This window comes from Styela clava, chromosome 2, assembly GCF_964204865.1.
Source record: "Styela clava chromosome 2, kaStyClav1.hap1.2, whole genome shotgun sequence".
Classification (NCBI taxonomy): Eukaryota; Metazoa; Chordata; class Ascidiacea; order Stolidobranchia; family Styelidae; genus Styela; species Styela clava.
This window is the reverse complement of record NC_135251.1, coordinates 25,873,228-25,884,746: the sequence shown is the minus strand read 5'-3', so window position 1 is coordinate 25,884,746 and position 11,519 is coordinate 25,873,228. Positions and strand designations below refer to the sequence as shown.

Here is an 11,519-nt window from a genome sequence, read left to right as displayed (position 1 = left end):
AATCACCAAAAAAGCGGGGCATAAGACAGCGATGTCCTCTGAGTATGTTGCTCTATGCAATAAGCGTCGAGCCCCTGGCAAGATCTGTGCAGATGAATACAAACATCCACGGTATCAAACTGGGTAAGTACGAAACTGGGTAAGGTCCATATCGTGTTGAATGATAGGAAATAGGAATCCCGTGAGAATAGTTATGGACGAAAAGATCGCCTCCGCACCAATGGCCAAGTACGACTCTGATTCAACGTATTTTTCATACAATAATTTTACACGAATGTACTGAACAGTACCGGTATCTAAAGTTGCTCAAACACTCCCAAAATTAGTAACAAAGCATGAAAATAATGTTTGGGGTCAAAGGTCAAACGTCCATTTTGCTCTAATTTGACGTATTTTTTATCCATTAATTCTGCGTAAAAACACCACCAAAATTAATGACAAAGTATGTCCATTTTGCTCTGGTTCAACGTATTTTTTATCCAATAATTTTACGCGGATGTACTGAACAGTACCGGTATCCAAAGTCGCACAAACACTCTCAAAATTAGCGACAAACTGTAGAAATAATGTTTGGGGTCAAAGGTCAAACGTCCATTTTTTCTCTGATTCAACGTATTTTTTATCCGATACCGGTAATTTTACGCGGATGTATTGAGAGGTATCTGATGTCAAAGTCAGTTGCACGCGAGTGCAGTTGTTTTGCACGTCGTGAGCTATAATTGCACGCCAGGAATTCTTATTTGCACGCGGGAATTTCTGATTGCACGCCCGATTTCTCGTTCAAAAAGGCCATGAAATCCAGACTGGTCAGTGGGTCGAGGACAGTTTTAAGTGTCTTTAACGGAGTCCTGAGGCTCCGTACGGAGCACTTTGAGAACCCAAAGTCTACGTAGTAGGATATAACAATGCGAACAACTAAGTACCGGTAACGAATGTTTCTCTGACTTTTGATCTCTTTAATTCTTCCTCTTTACACTCTACCATTGCAAAATTATTGGTACTTTTCTCAAGAATGGTTTTGCGAGTTTAGGACTTATATTTACCAAAACACAACTAAAATCTAACAAATAACACGCGAAAACCGACAAAACGAGGTAATATCACAACCACGAGAGACTGTCTGAATGGCAAAAGTATCTGAGCGCTTCTGAAACATTTATTGTTACTTCAATTTTGCACTTATGCTGATTGGTCAATGTTACGTCAGTAAATAAGGAAGTGTATACTCGGGGAAACATTCATAAAATATAATCAGATATTTATAAAGTTGTTATACATAAATACTCTGCACAGACGCGATTCTCATATTTATGGAAAATTTAAATTGTTTCGCGACCCAGAGCGGAGGACTCCGCGACCCAAATTTGGGTCGCGACCCCGTAGTTGCGGACCCCTGCTCTAGAACACTGGTTCTCAACCAGTGGGCCATGGCCTCTGGTCCACAGGAACATTTAAAGGTGGGCCATAGACCTATTAAAAATTGCTAGAGTTGCTGATAAAGTTGGTTAAATTTGATGGTAGTAGCAATGGATGCATAGTTAATGCTTTTTGCTGATTTTCATACCGTCTCGAATGGAGCCCAAACTGACTTTGCTTCAAGCTTGTTGATCACCAAACTTGCACACCTCCGTTGTGTCACCCAACCCGCAGGATCGCTCTTCTTGATTGAGAATTTACTCTAATCTTTATTATTCAAAGAATCAATAACACTTACTAACTTGGTGAAGCTTTTTAGGAATCTGCCCTAATATGGATGACAAATTAAATGTCATCTACAGTATCACAGTATTAAGGAAGCTTGATAACTATTGTTCATTGCAGCTTGATAAAAATACTCTCACATTCGATTAATCTTCTGTATTTCACAGTTCAACAGCAGCATAATTTGGGATCTCAGCGAGCATCCAGTCTATCAGATCTTGCTGCAACGGATCCTTCTGTGCAAAGTATGATGGAAAAGAGTTTATGGGATGCTGATGCAGGCATTACGTTATCAGGTAGATGTTGTTTGTTGCTCTTACTATTAACAGGGCAACTCATACAATCTAAAAATTTCTTAATTACTTCAATGAAAATAAAAACAAAATTTGTTTGAGTATGTTGTAAGCCTACCCAAAAGTTATGTTCCCTCTAGAACAGGGTTGTGCAACCTGTGGCCTGCGGGCCAAATGCGGCCCACAAGGGAAATTGTGTCACGGAAAAGTGCCAATTTTGAATGGTGTGCTGCCTGCGGAACGAGTTTTCAATTTAGTTTAATCTGGTATGTGCGAGTAATTACAATCCCTTTCCCTTGCAAAGCCAACACTTGAGTTCAATTTATTATCTATGCCTATGATAACAATGCTCTCACAGATAGCTTGTGCAAAACAAACAACTGAAATTTTATTGTGCATGCAACTACTGGAAAGCCTATGTTAAATGAAGGTTCGGCCAACGGTTTCACCCAGATATTTGTATCTGGCCCTCTTGTATAAGCAATTGCACACCCCTGTTTTAAAATATGAATTTTTTGCAACATTATCATGTAAAATTAAAATAGCTTAAGGAGTGTTACGGTACTACTTGGGAACTGACGTAAATGTGATGAAAAAAAAGAGATGCTTTTGATCGATGTTATGACAATGCCACTGTTTCATGCAATCATCTATGTTATCTGGATATTATTTTCTATTAAATTGAATTTTTTTTTTTCAAAATTGATCCAAATCGCTTTGATTTATTAAAATTCTGAAACTTACATCGCTGATGCTGGTAAACAGCTCGTTTGGCGCTTCATAAGTGTGTGTACTAATATGGAGGGAACTAATTTTGTTTGCCTACTTTACATCGAGTTGTATAAAGGGACGAAGGCTATGGGCAGTGGGTATATTCACTTGGCTAACACAGACAGTCCCCGAACTCGTAATCGAACTAAAATAAAAAAATTGGAATAAAATTATGGCCTAACTCTAACCTGGTACACACACTACGTGAGTACAGCTCTTTTAATATGCATAGTGACGACATCACAAAATCCATCAGTTTTAAATAGATTTTTTGATATGTTATTACCACAGGTGCCAACAAATACAGAAATATTAACCCAGCTGGTCAATCTCAGGCATTGGCTGAACAAAGCAAAGAACTTCTGCAAGAAAGCAAAGCCAAACATCAAGCCATGGTGGCTCAGGTAGCACGGGTGAAAATGATTTCTACTAATTTCAATAATTCTTTTTTTATTAATTTATATTAATTAAAAGACCTGTCTTGCATAGTATTTTGTTGTGTTCAGTTTTAATTGCATAATAATACATACTAATTTTTAAATAATTTTTCATTCAATTATAAAGAGTACAGCGCTTTTACGGGTGGCACGATGACGTAGCAGTTAAAGCTTTAGGCGTAATTGTGCTGGCATTGTAAATTACATATCTTGGGTACAAATCCCATGCCCCCACTTCACCCAGGGTGTAATAAGTAGAGTGAGCGGCGCTCCAGAAGTGTGTGTACCATTATGGAGGTAAATAATTTTGTTCGCCTACTCCACATCAAGTTGTGTAAAGGGACTGAAACCTATTGGCAGAGGATATATTGACCTGGCAAACAAACAGTCCCGAACTTAAAATAATGAAGATTGTAATAAAAATAATTCCCTAATTTTAACCTGGTACACATACTACTGGAGTACCGGCTAGGCAATGGCGAACCGGTAAGGTGCCGGTTCTGCCAAATAATAGTAGCTTCGAGCATATTAGATATCAGCATCTGCTTGTATAAAACCAGCAAAAGGACGTGAAAAATATATAATCAACAGATTACTTTCACATGGTTCATGATTTACAGGTTATTGATGGGTGGAGAGGAGAGACAGATATTGAGGTTAATAATGCAGGAAATTTTTACGATGAAGAAAGTTTTATTTCAAGTGGAGTTCAGTGCATTGAGCCACAGAGGAGAAATTTCCTCGATTCTTTAATGTGTGGATGGGATGAGGAAGAATGTGAAGAAACCACAGAGGATCAATGTTCAAAATTGTGCAGAATAGAAACAGTTTCAGCTTATAGATGGGAATCACCAAGAAACAATTCACCAGAAAAAAGTCTTTTCTATTACAGACTTGTAGAATCTTATGTTCCATTAAAATATTCCGTCACCAAATTTTGCCCATGCAGTAAAAAAGCAGTTGATGATTCTAAAGCTAGTTTGCCATCATCAAGTGAGAAAGGTTCCTTGACGGAAGATTGTAGACCGAAAGTTAAATCATGTATTAACCATGACTGCAAAGATATGAATGAAAAAGACCTAGTCAAGGGGAACGGTAGCATGCCAATTTCGATCATAAACGCCAAATCAGGCCAAAATCAAGAGTAGAAAATGTTTGGAATTCATACCATAAAACTGGTTCAAACAGTAGCAATCCATCCGCAAAATCATCGAAATCTCTAAAAAAAAATTCCAGAGAAAGTTCGGACAAATCATCGAATGAATTGAGCCTTGATACGTCTTCAAGTACAATGGTATATAAGAATGCCCTAGACTGGGCAAAAACGGGAGACAATCATACTGTACAAAACGCTATATCAGGCATCAAAGGAATGTTTAAGGCAGGAGAACTACCTTGTAAAAGATGGAGATATCAGAATTCATGCGCAGGTTCCATAAGAACAGCAGAGAGCTGTAGGAAAAACAAAAAGGAAGTTGTTAATAGTAACAAAGAAAGAAAAGCTACCCAAGAAAAAACAGTTAAGAGAAAGGTGAATGTATTTGGGATTTCCACTACAGAGAACTAGAAGCTGTAATTTAAAACTAGTATCGGTAATATTTGTGCTGTGTTGTAATTTATTAAATTCATTGCTGTTGTAATTGTTTTTTTTTTGCTAAAAAATCTTGGTTGAATTGAAATATATCATTGTTTTTTGTTTTTTTTCCAACCTGTATTGCCGTTTATTACTTTTTTACCAAGTTTTTGCATCACATGCAGGCACATAACATGGTTTCGATGGGAGTTGATGCAAAATCACAACACGTATATGAGAACAGATGACTCATACTCACTCAGACATCGTCCAAATTCAGCCTCATCAATAGCTCATAAACTGTCATCTTCAGCGAATGCATCTACCAATAATAGTTCTTGACCACCCCAGGTGCCATGACCACCAGAAAAACCTAAACCTGTTGAAAGAGTTGTTCCTACTGTGAGAAAACAATTGGGTGAGTTCTCTCATTATCATTGATGGAGTAGAATTGTATAAGTTTTGAAATCCCAACTAACATCAGTTAATAATGCCTGGCAGTGGAGTCTGGTCACTGGTCAGAGTTTGGTGTTTTTGTTGATATTGGAGTCAAAGCTGTATTTCAATTTCACGTTGAAAATTGTTTCAATTGTAGCATAGTATAGTATTCTAGTATGTGTCTAATTTTGAGTAGGCTGCGTTTGGACTCAACTTGTGTGCAAAGTTTGATTAGGAATGGGGCAACAAATTGGCTTTTTTAATTTTGCAGATCTATTCTTATTAGGAATCAATTTCACACACTATATTTACATTATCTAGAATTATTACATTATTCGTAGATGAGAACAGAGTCTCCAACTTTAAAATTTCCCTCAAGTAAATTGAATTATGTCATGATTCTCCTCGTAAATACAAAAAAATGGATGATACAGTAATAAATGAATTTCCATTAACAATTTCTGAAGAAACTTCTGCTTTTTTTGTTTGATTACCATATTTATTTCACAATTTGACTTGTTTTCAGAATTTTTTCGTAGATTTCAATAATATCTTGTGATATTATATTTGCTTGTGTGTTGTGTTTTTATTGGTTTGCATTGCTTATTGTTTTTGAATAGGAAATACTAAAATCACTCGAACGGGAAGTCACCCAATGTTGACGGGTTTGTCCCCAAATCCTTCTACTATGACAGTGAATGATGATAGCCTTCAACTTGACTTTTACAACAGTTTCAAATATGACAACTCGACAGGATCAACTAGTATCGTAGAGAAACCACAAGAGTATCACACTGTGGGAAATACAAATGGTGGTAAGTTGTTTTGTAATAGCTTTAGTAAGAAAGCAAGTTGGATTACAAATTCCGATGTAAAATAAAGGTTCTTACGCTATTATTGAGTTATAGTGTAAAGGAGGGTTTCCCAAACTGGGGTCCATGAACCCTTAGGGGTCGGTGATGACTGCACAGGGGGTCCGCAAAGATATTGAAAGAGTCCTAAACATGGATACAAATGGATTGTAATCTTATCAAATTTCTGTTAGTTTTATTTCGTTTTAAAGTATCTCAAAATTTATTTATATATAAGTTCTAAAATTCTAATAAATTCTACTAGTTAAATTTGAGTCTGTGATATTTCTTACTGTTCTTCATGAGAATATCATGAATTTTTAAAGTGCTATAATAAATAATCATTTTTTTTAGCTGTAAATGTTGTATCAAGACCATTCAGTGCCAAACGACCGACTTGGAAACCTTGAACCAATTTCTACTTCATCTGTGTGTTCTATTCAGATAATGACATCAAAGGTTTGTTCTGTATCGATTCGATTCTTATTTTTATTCCAAATGTTATGCAATACGATATTCAACAATATCAAAGTGAAATGCTGAACCAAACTAATTTTAACCATATTAAGTATTAAATTTTATATAGATATTATTAACCACTATTATTTTTTATTTTCATTATTAGAAACTGGTATTTCATTTATTACATATATAGCACATTAATTCTGTTCCTGATGTTTAGTAGTATTGCTAAATTAACTGATGCTCTCATATTGTTTGAATAGACTATTAGTCTTTGAAAGCATCATTTAGTTTATTGGCGCTCTATGTTCTCGCTTAATTAAAACAATACATAACAAGATAAAGAAGGTTGATAGAAAATTAATGAAATTTCACCCGCTTTTGACACTTTCATAGATTCTAGCATTGTTTCTGTAAAGCAACAGCACTGTGATTTCTCTAAAGTGATGAACTGCTGTATTACCAGTAACTTGAAATGTTCTACGTTTTTGTACTTATCACATTTGTTTCTAGAAGTTTTTAACTCTTGTATACTACTTTATTGTATTCTTCGCTGTAATTACCTATATTAAGTGAATATGCTGAATTAACGGCTCAAAATATGCAAAAGAAAAAAAGTGTCCCAACCTTCCCCACTTTCCCCTACCGTCAGTTGGGCAGTCAGGGCTGCGATCGCTCATATTCAAAATTTCAATTTCCTGGCCGGTATGGTAATTTTAAAAAAAACTAATTTTGGACCTCCTGAAGTATGCGCACCAAGATGGCGCACAACCTGAACTCTGGTCGTGTACCAGGTCAGGGTTCAGGTTGTCCGACATCTTGGTGCGCAGACTTCCGGAGTACCCTGAATTTGGACGCATGTCCGCACCGCTATGCACAGTACTGTTATCAGCTATTGGCTTTGACATCGTTTATCACATAACAATGCAATTGATGTTCATTTCTCTCAACGTCTTGTCACTTTCCTTTCGAAAGTGCATCTGCAGAATGTTTTAGGGGTTATACGGGGTTATACGAGAACTAGATGCTACTTTGCATTTTATTAGTTTCTCGCTTACAATGCCGTTGAAAAAACAAAATCTTTCAGACTTGAAATAAAAACGTAGAAATCTGAAAATAACAATGAAGCAGTGTAAAAGTGCATTAATGTGGTTCAAAGCTGATCGAAAAATATAACTCTATCAGAGTGGAATTCCCTTCAAACTCTTTGAAAAGTAATTTGCCGCATCATCCTAAACGTTTTTGGTAATTCATATGCGTGTTTTCGTTGTCTAATTTCATAAAATCGAGTGCCATCCCTGTTAAAAGTGCTGCATAAGTGAAGCCCAAAACTACACCTACATCAACAGAATCTTATAAGATTTGTTTCTCCCGGAAATTATTATTTATAAGATTTGTTTCTCCTGGAAATTTATCCTGGAAATCCCATGGCTATATGCCATATTTTTGAAGTCAAATTTCGATTTCAATTGTGGGGAAAATATTTCGAGTAAAACCGTGCTACTACTGCTGTAAGTGCAAATGATTCACATACCATTAAACGACGCAGGTATAAAACGATACGCTGGTCCACTGTTGCCCATCCACCCGAAACTTGGACTGCGGCCAAACTGAAGTTCATGTTTCACCATATGATGAAGCCGTATTTTCGGCTTCATTCCTAGTGACATAAATATAAAATATCATAGAATTTTGGAGGGGATCGCATAAACATATCAGCTAATGTCTTCTGCCCGTCTGCGTATTTGATGGGTGTATTGAACTGTTGGGATTCAGGGGGTTCGCTCGATCTCGCTTTTGAGGTGGAAAATTTGACAATGATAAATTCAGAATCAGATTGTGGTCAAAATATATTATTCACTATTTTATTGAAAAATCGTCTATTCAATGTGCGCAGTTGATGCTGATTTTCTTTATGATATCTCCCAATAGAATTTGCACATAGAACACTGAGAATTTGTGACATTTAGTAACGTAATCGGGTTTCACTAAAATACCCACGTATGTTCGAAGCACGCTGCATATCTCTTGCAGCAGAGCGATCACGAAACTATCACGATTCATGAATAATTTTTAGAGATACTGGGATAGATCTTACGAAATTACTTTCTGATCATTGTGAGTTCAGTCTTTTTCTGTCCGCTTGGAAACAGGAGAATTCACCAGATTCGTCACGATCACCAAGCAACGAAAACGTCCACAAGACGTACTTTCTTTTTTTACGAAAAAGTAAGCGTTGCTCATTTTACATTTTAAATATCCTTTTTTGAATGCTATTTGGGTTCCTAGGTAGCCTATGGTAGAATTTTTGATGGGTCTACAAAGTGAGTTTACAAATCCTTCATGTTGATTAGGGTGGTCGGAAACACAGTTTCACAATACAACAGGCCCAAATACCTAGGAATAACTGCATTTTGGGGCAGTGAAGACGACATCAAATGGAATCCCACCAACTTGCCAAGCTAAATATTTTTGTCAATGTTACATTTGAAATGGGCCCTTTTTAAACACTATCGCCGAATAATTGGATTGTAAACGACTATTATTTGTGACGGTACAGCGATGGTGTCTACATATAGGGAGGGGCCTGTTGATGAAATCCACTTTGAATATAGATTGAAATCGGTTCGTTAGTAGTTGATTGGAATTTAAAAAAAATTAATGCCATTTTTCTTCAGTTTTGAGGTGTAAACAATCAGAAAATAATAATAATTACAAGCCAAGAACAAAAGGTGTGTTACACGGTGATTATGTATGAGGTGATAAAGGTGAAGCCGTGGGAGAAATCTGACACTAGCTCGTGGCTGATAACTTGGTGATTTTTGTATCGTGTTATGCTGTAGTTTGTAAATTATGATCAAATAATGCATTGTTACTCTCTGCAACTGAAGTGTTGAATTTTGCATTGGGCCCTAGTTCAAGCTTGAAAAACAGTAATCGAACTATCCATAAGTGACGTATATATATATATAGTAGGCCCGTCAAATACGGACACCACTATAGCAAAATCTTAATTTCTCGTAATCTTTACCATATAGGAGCGTAACTCCCGTATTAAAATAACCAATTTGAACGTGGCCAACAGCCCACTGTCAATTTCGGCAATCCGCTTTATATTTTGTTAGATATGAGCATTTTTTCCCAAAATATTTATTCGGGTAAAACGGACACATGGATGGGTAAAACGAACATTAAACAAAATTAATTGAACACACTACTGAACTATTTGAATGCGTATAAAACGCCTAAAAAATCATAAATATTAAGCCTCGAGCATTACAGTGGGGGCGAGCAATGATGTTCATATTACCCCATCAGACATTAAAGCTTATTAATCATCCAGGCATGTACTTTCAACTGAACAAAAGCTTTGCTGATGCATGCACAATCTTTAGTTGATCAACTGAATGTCCTTTACCATAAATAACATAACGAAACTACCCTAATGAAACAGGCAAGTTATTTATATGTAAATTATTACTGGCTTTCCTCACATGTGAAAGCTTGAACGATTCTTCCATAAACACCAGCACAAATGTCATGAAACCATCTGAGGCATTGCTGACATTGTATCCACCCCTCATCTTCCTCATCATCGTAAAAATTACCTTCACAAAACTCACAAACATCACTATTTCTAACAAACAGCCTTGGCAGATTCTTTCCTGTTTATAATTCTTCCTAATTTGACCTTGCTCACATGAGGTTTATTCAAACTGCTGGCCTCTATTTTCTTGGAACCTGCTTTTGCTTTTTTCTTAGTTATAATATCAGAGTCCTCTTTATTCTCTAGGACTGCTAGTTCTTTCTTATATCCTTCACTGGTGAGTATTCTCATACAAGTTATGATCGCTTTCTCACGATCACGAGGTGGTTTTAGTCGAGGTGAGGCCGGAAAGGGCAGAATCTCTTCAAATGAAGTGTCACTCGAATCCAATAAACTATCATCTGCAGATGCTGGTGAACTACTCTGTTGTTCTGTAGAGATTTGCTGCCTAAACTTGGGACCTGATGTTTGCTGAATAGTTTTACTAGAACAAGGTGAATCATTGTCAGCTTGCTGCAAACCACATGCAACAAAATTATTACTTGTCGACGAGATAGTAATGGGGAGCGGTGGTTGGGAAGTGATGTTGCTAGGCTCTAATAAATCGAGGTTTACTAAAGTTTGACAGGAGCTGCGGTTTTCGTATATTTATCAAGTTTCCATATCGTTCCCGAAACCAGTCTTTTCCTGCCATTTTAGCAGATTCTGAAAATTTATTAGAAATTTTGTTCACCATTGCAAATTCATAAGCCAACTTTCGAATGTCTTTAACCGTTAATGGGAAGCGTCTCTTTTCAAATTCGAGTATATGTTGCAAATGATCCTTTTTGTTCTGGCCCAAAGTAGGAGAACAACCAAGACTCCGTGATCCTGAAGCCTTCTTCAGCGTTCGATAAACATGACAGCGAAGTGTAGCCCTTGGAACCGAATATGTACTGGCTTCAGTCAGGAGTTTTCCTCCGCTTCGTACCATTTCAATTGCTTTTTTCATGTTTTTTCCATCCATTAACATCTTTTACTACTTCTCTTCCATTTACAGGACATATTTCTCGAACAACAATTCAAAATCTGAGACAGTGTCCCATTTTGGGGTGAAATGGACACTAAAAATAAGAAAGCATATTGTTTTGTACTGTTAGACTGAAATGAAACAACTTATATCCCAAATAAACACCACTCAGATAGTGTATAAATCTGACCATTTTTTATTTTAATTGCATAACCACAGAGCCTACGATAAAAAATCACCCCCTAATTGTCATGACGTCATGAGGTTTATTTCGAGCTCCCACAAGCAATCATCTGCGCAGTCGAACTATGCAAACGACCTTAAAACCTCATGAGGTAAAGTAAAAAAGCAAACAAAGTGTTTATTACCTTATACTTGGTGTTTTGGTCCCACAATTGACGTTAGAACTCAATATGATAGTAAATACCCACTTTTTC

At 36.6% G+C, this 11,519-nt stretch overlaps 1 protein-coding gene across 1 annotated transcript; it reads left to right on the top strand.

The window, feature by feature from the left end:
- Positions 1–1,406: 1,406 nt before the first annotated feature.
- Positions 1,407–7,946, top strand: LOC144419863 (uncharacterized). The gene is made up of 7 exons (XM_078109974.1): positions 1,407–1,457; positions 1,869–1,997; positions 3,057–3,169; positions 3,823–4,733; positions 4,961–5,193; positions 5,834–6,028; positions 6,419–7,946. Exons 2-4 carry the CDS (start codon positions 1,949–1,951, stop codon positions 4,348–4,350), a joined length of 690 nt encoding a protein of 229 aa, XP_077966100.1. The 5' UTR covers positions 1,407–1,457; positions 1,869–1,948; the 3' UTR covers positions 4,351–4,733; positions 4,961–5,193; positions 5,834–6,028; positions 6,419–7,946.
- Positions 7,947–11,519: the final 3,573 nt, after the last annotated feature.

Excerpts from the sequence above, each read along its gene's own strand:
- LOC144419863 (XM_078109974.1), top strand. The coding sequence starts at position 1,949 with ATGATGGAAAAGAGTTTATGGGATGCTGATGCAGGCATTACGTTATCA. Across the intron at positions 1,998-3,056 it reads TGCAGGCATTACGTTATCAG|GTGCCAACAAATACAGAAAT; the intron begins GTAGATGTTGTT and ends TTATTACCACAG. Across the intron at positions 3,170-3,822 it reads ATCAAGCCATGGTGGCTCAG|GTTATTGATGGGTGGAGAGG; the intron begins GTAGCACGGGTG and ends CATGATTTACAG.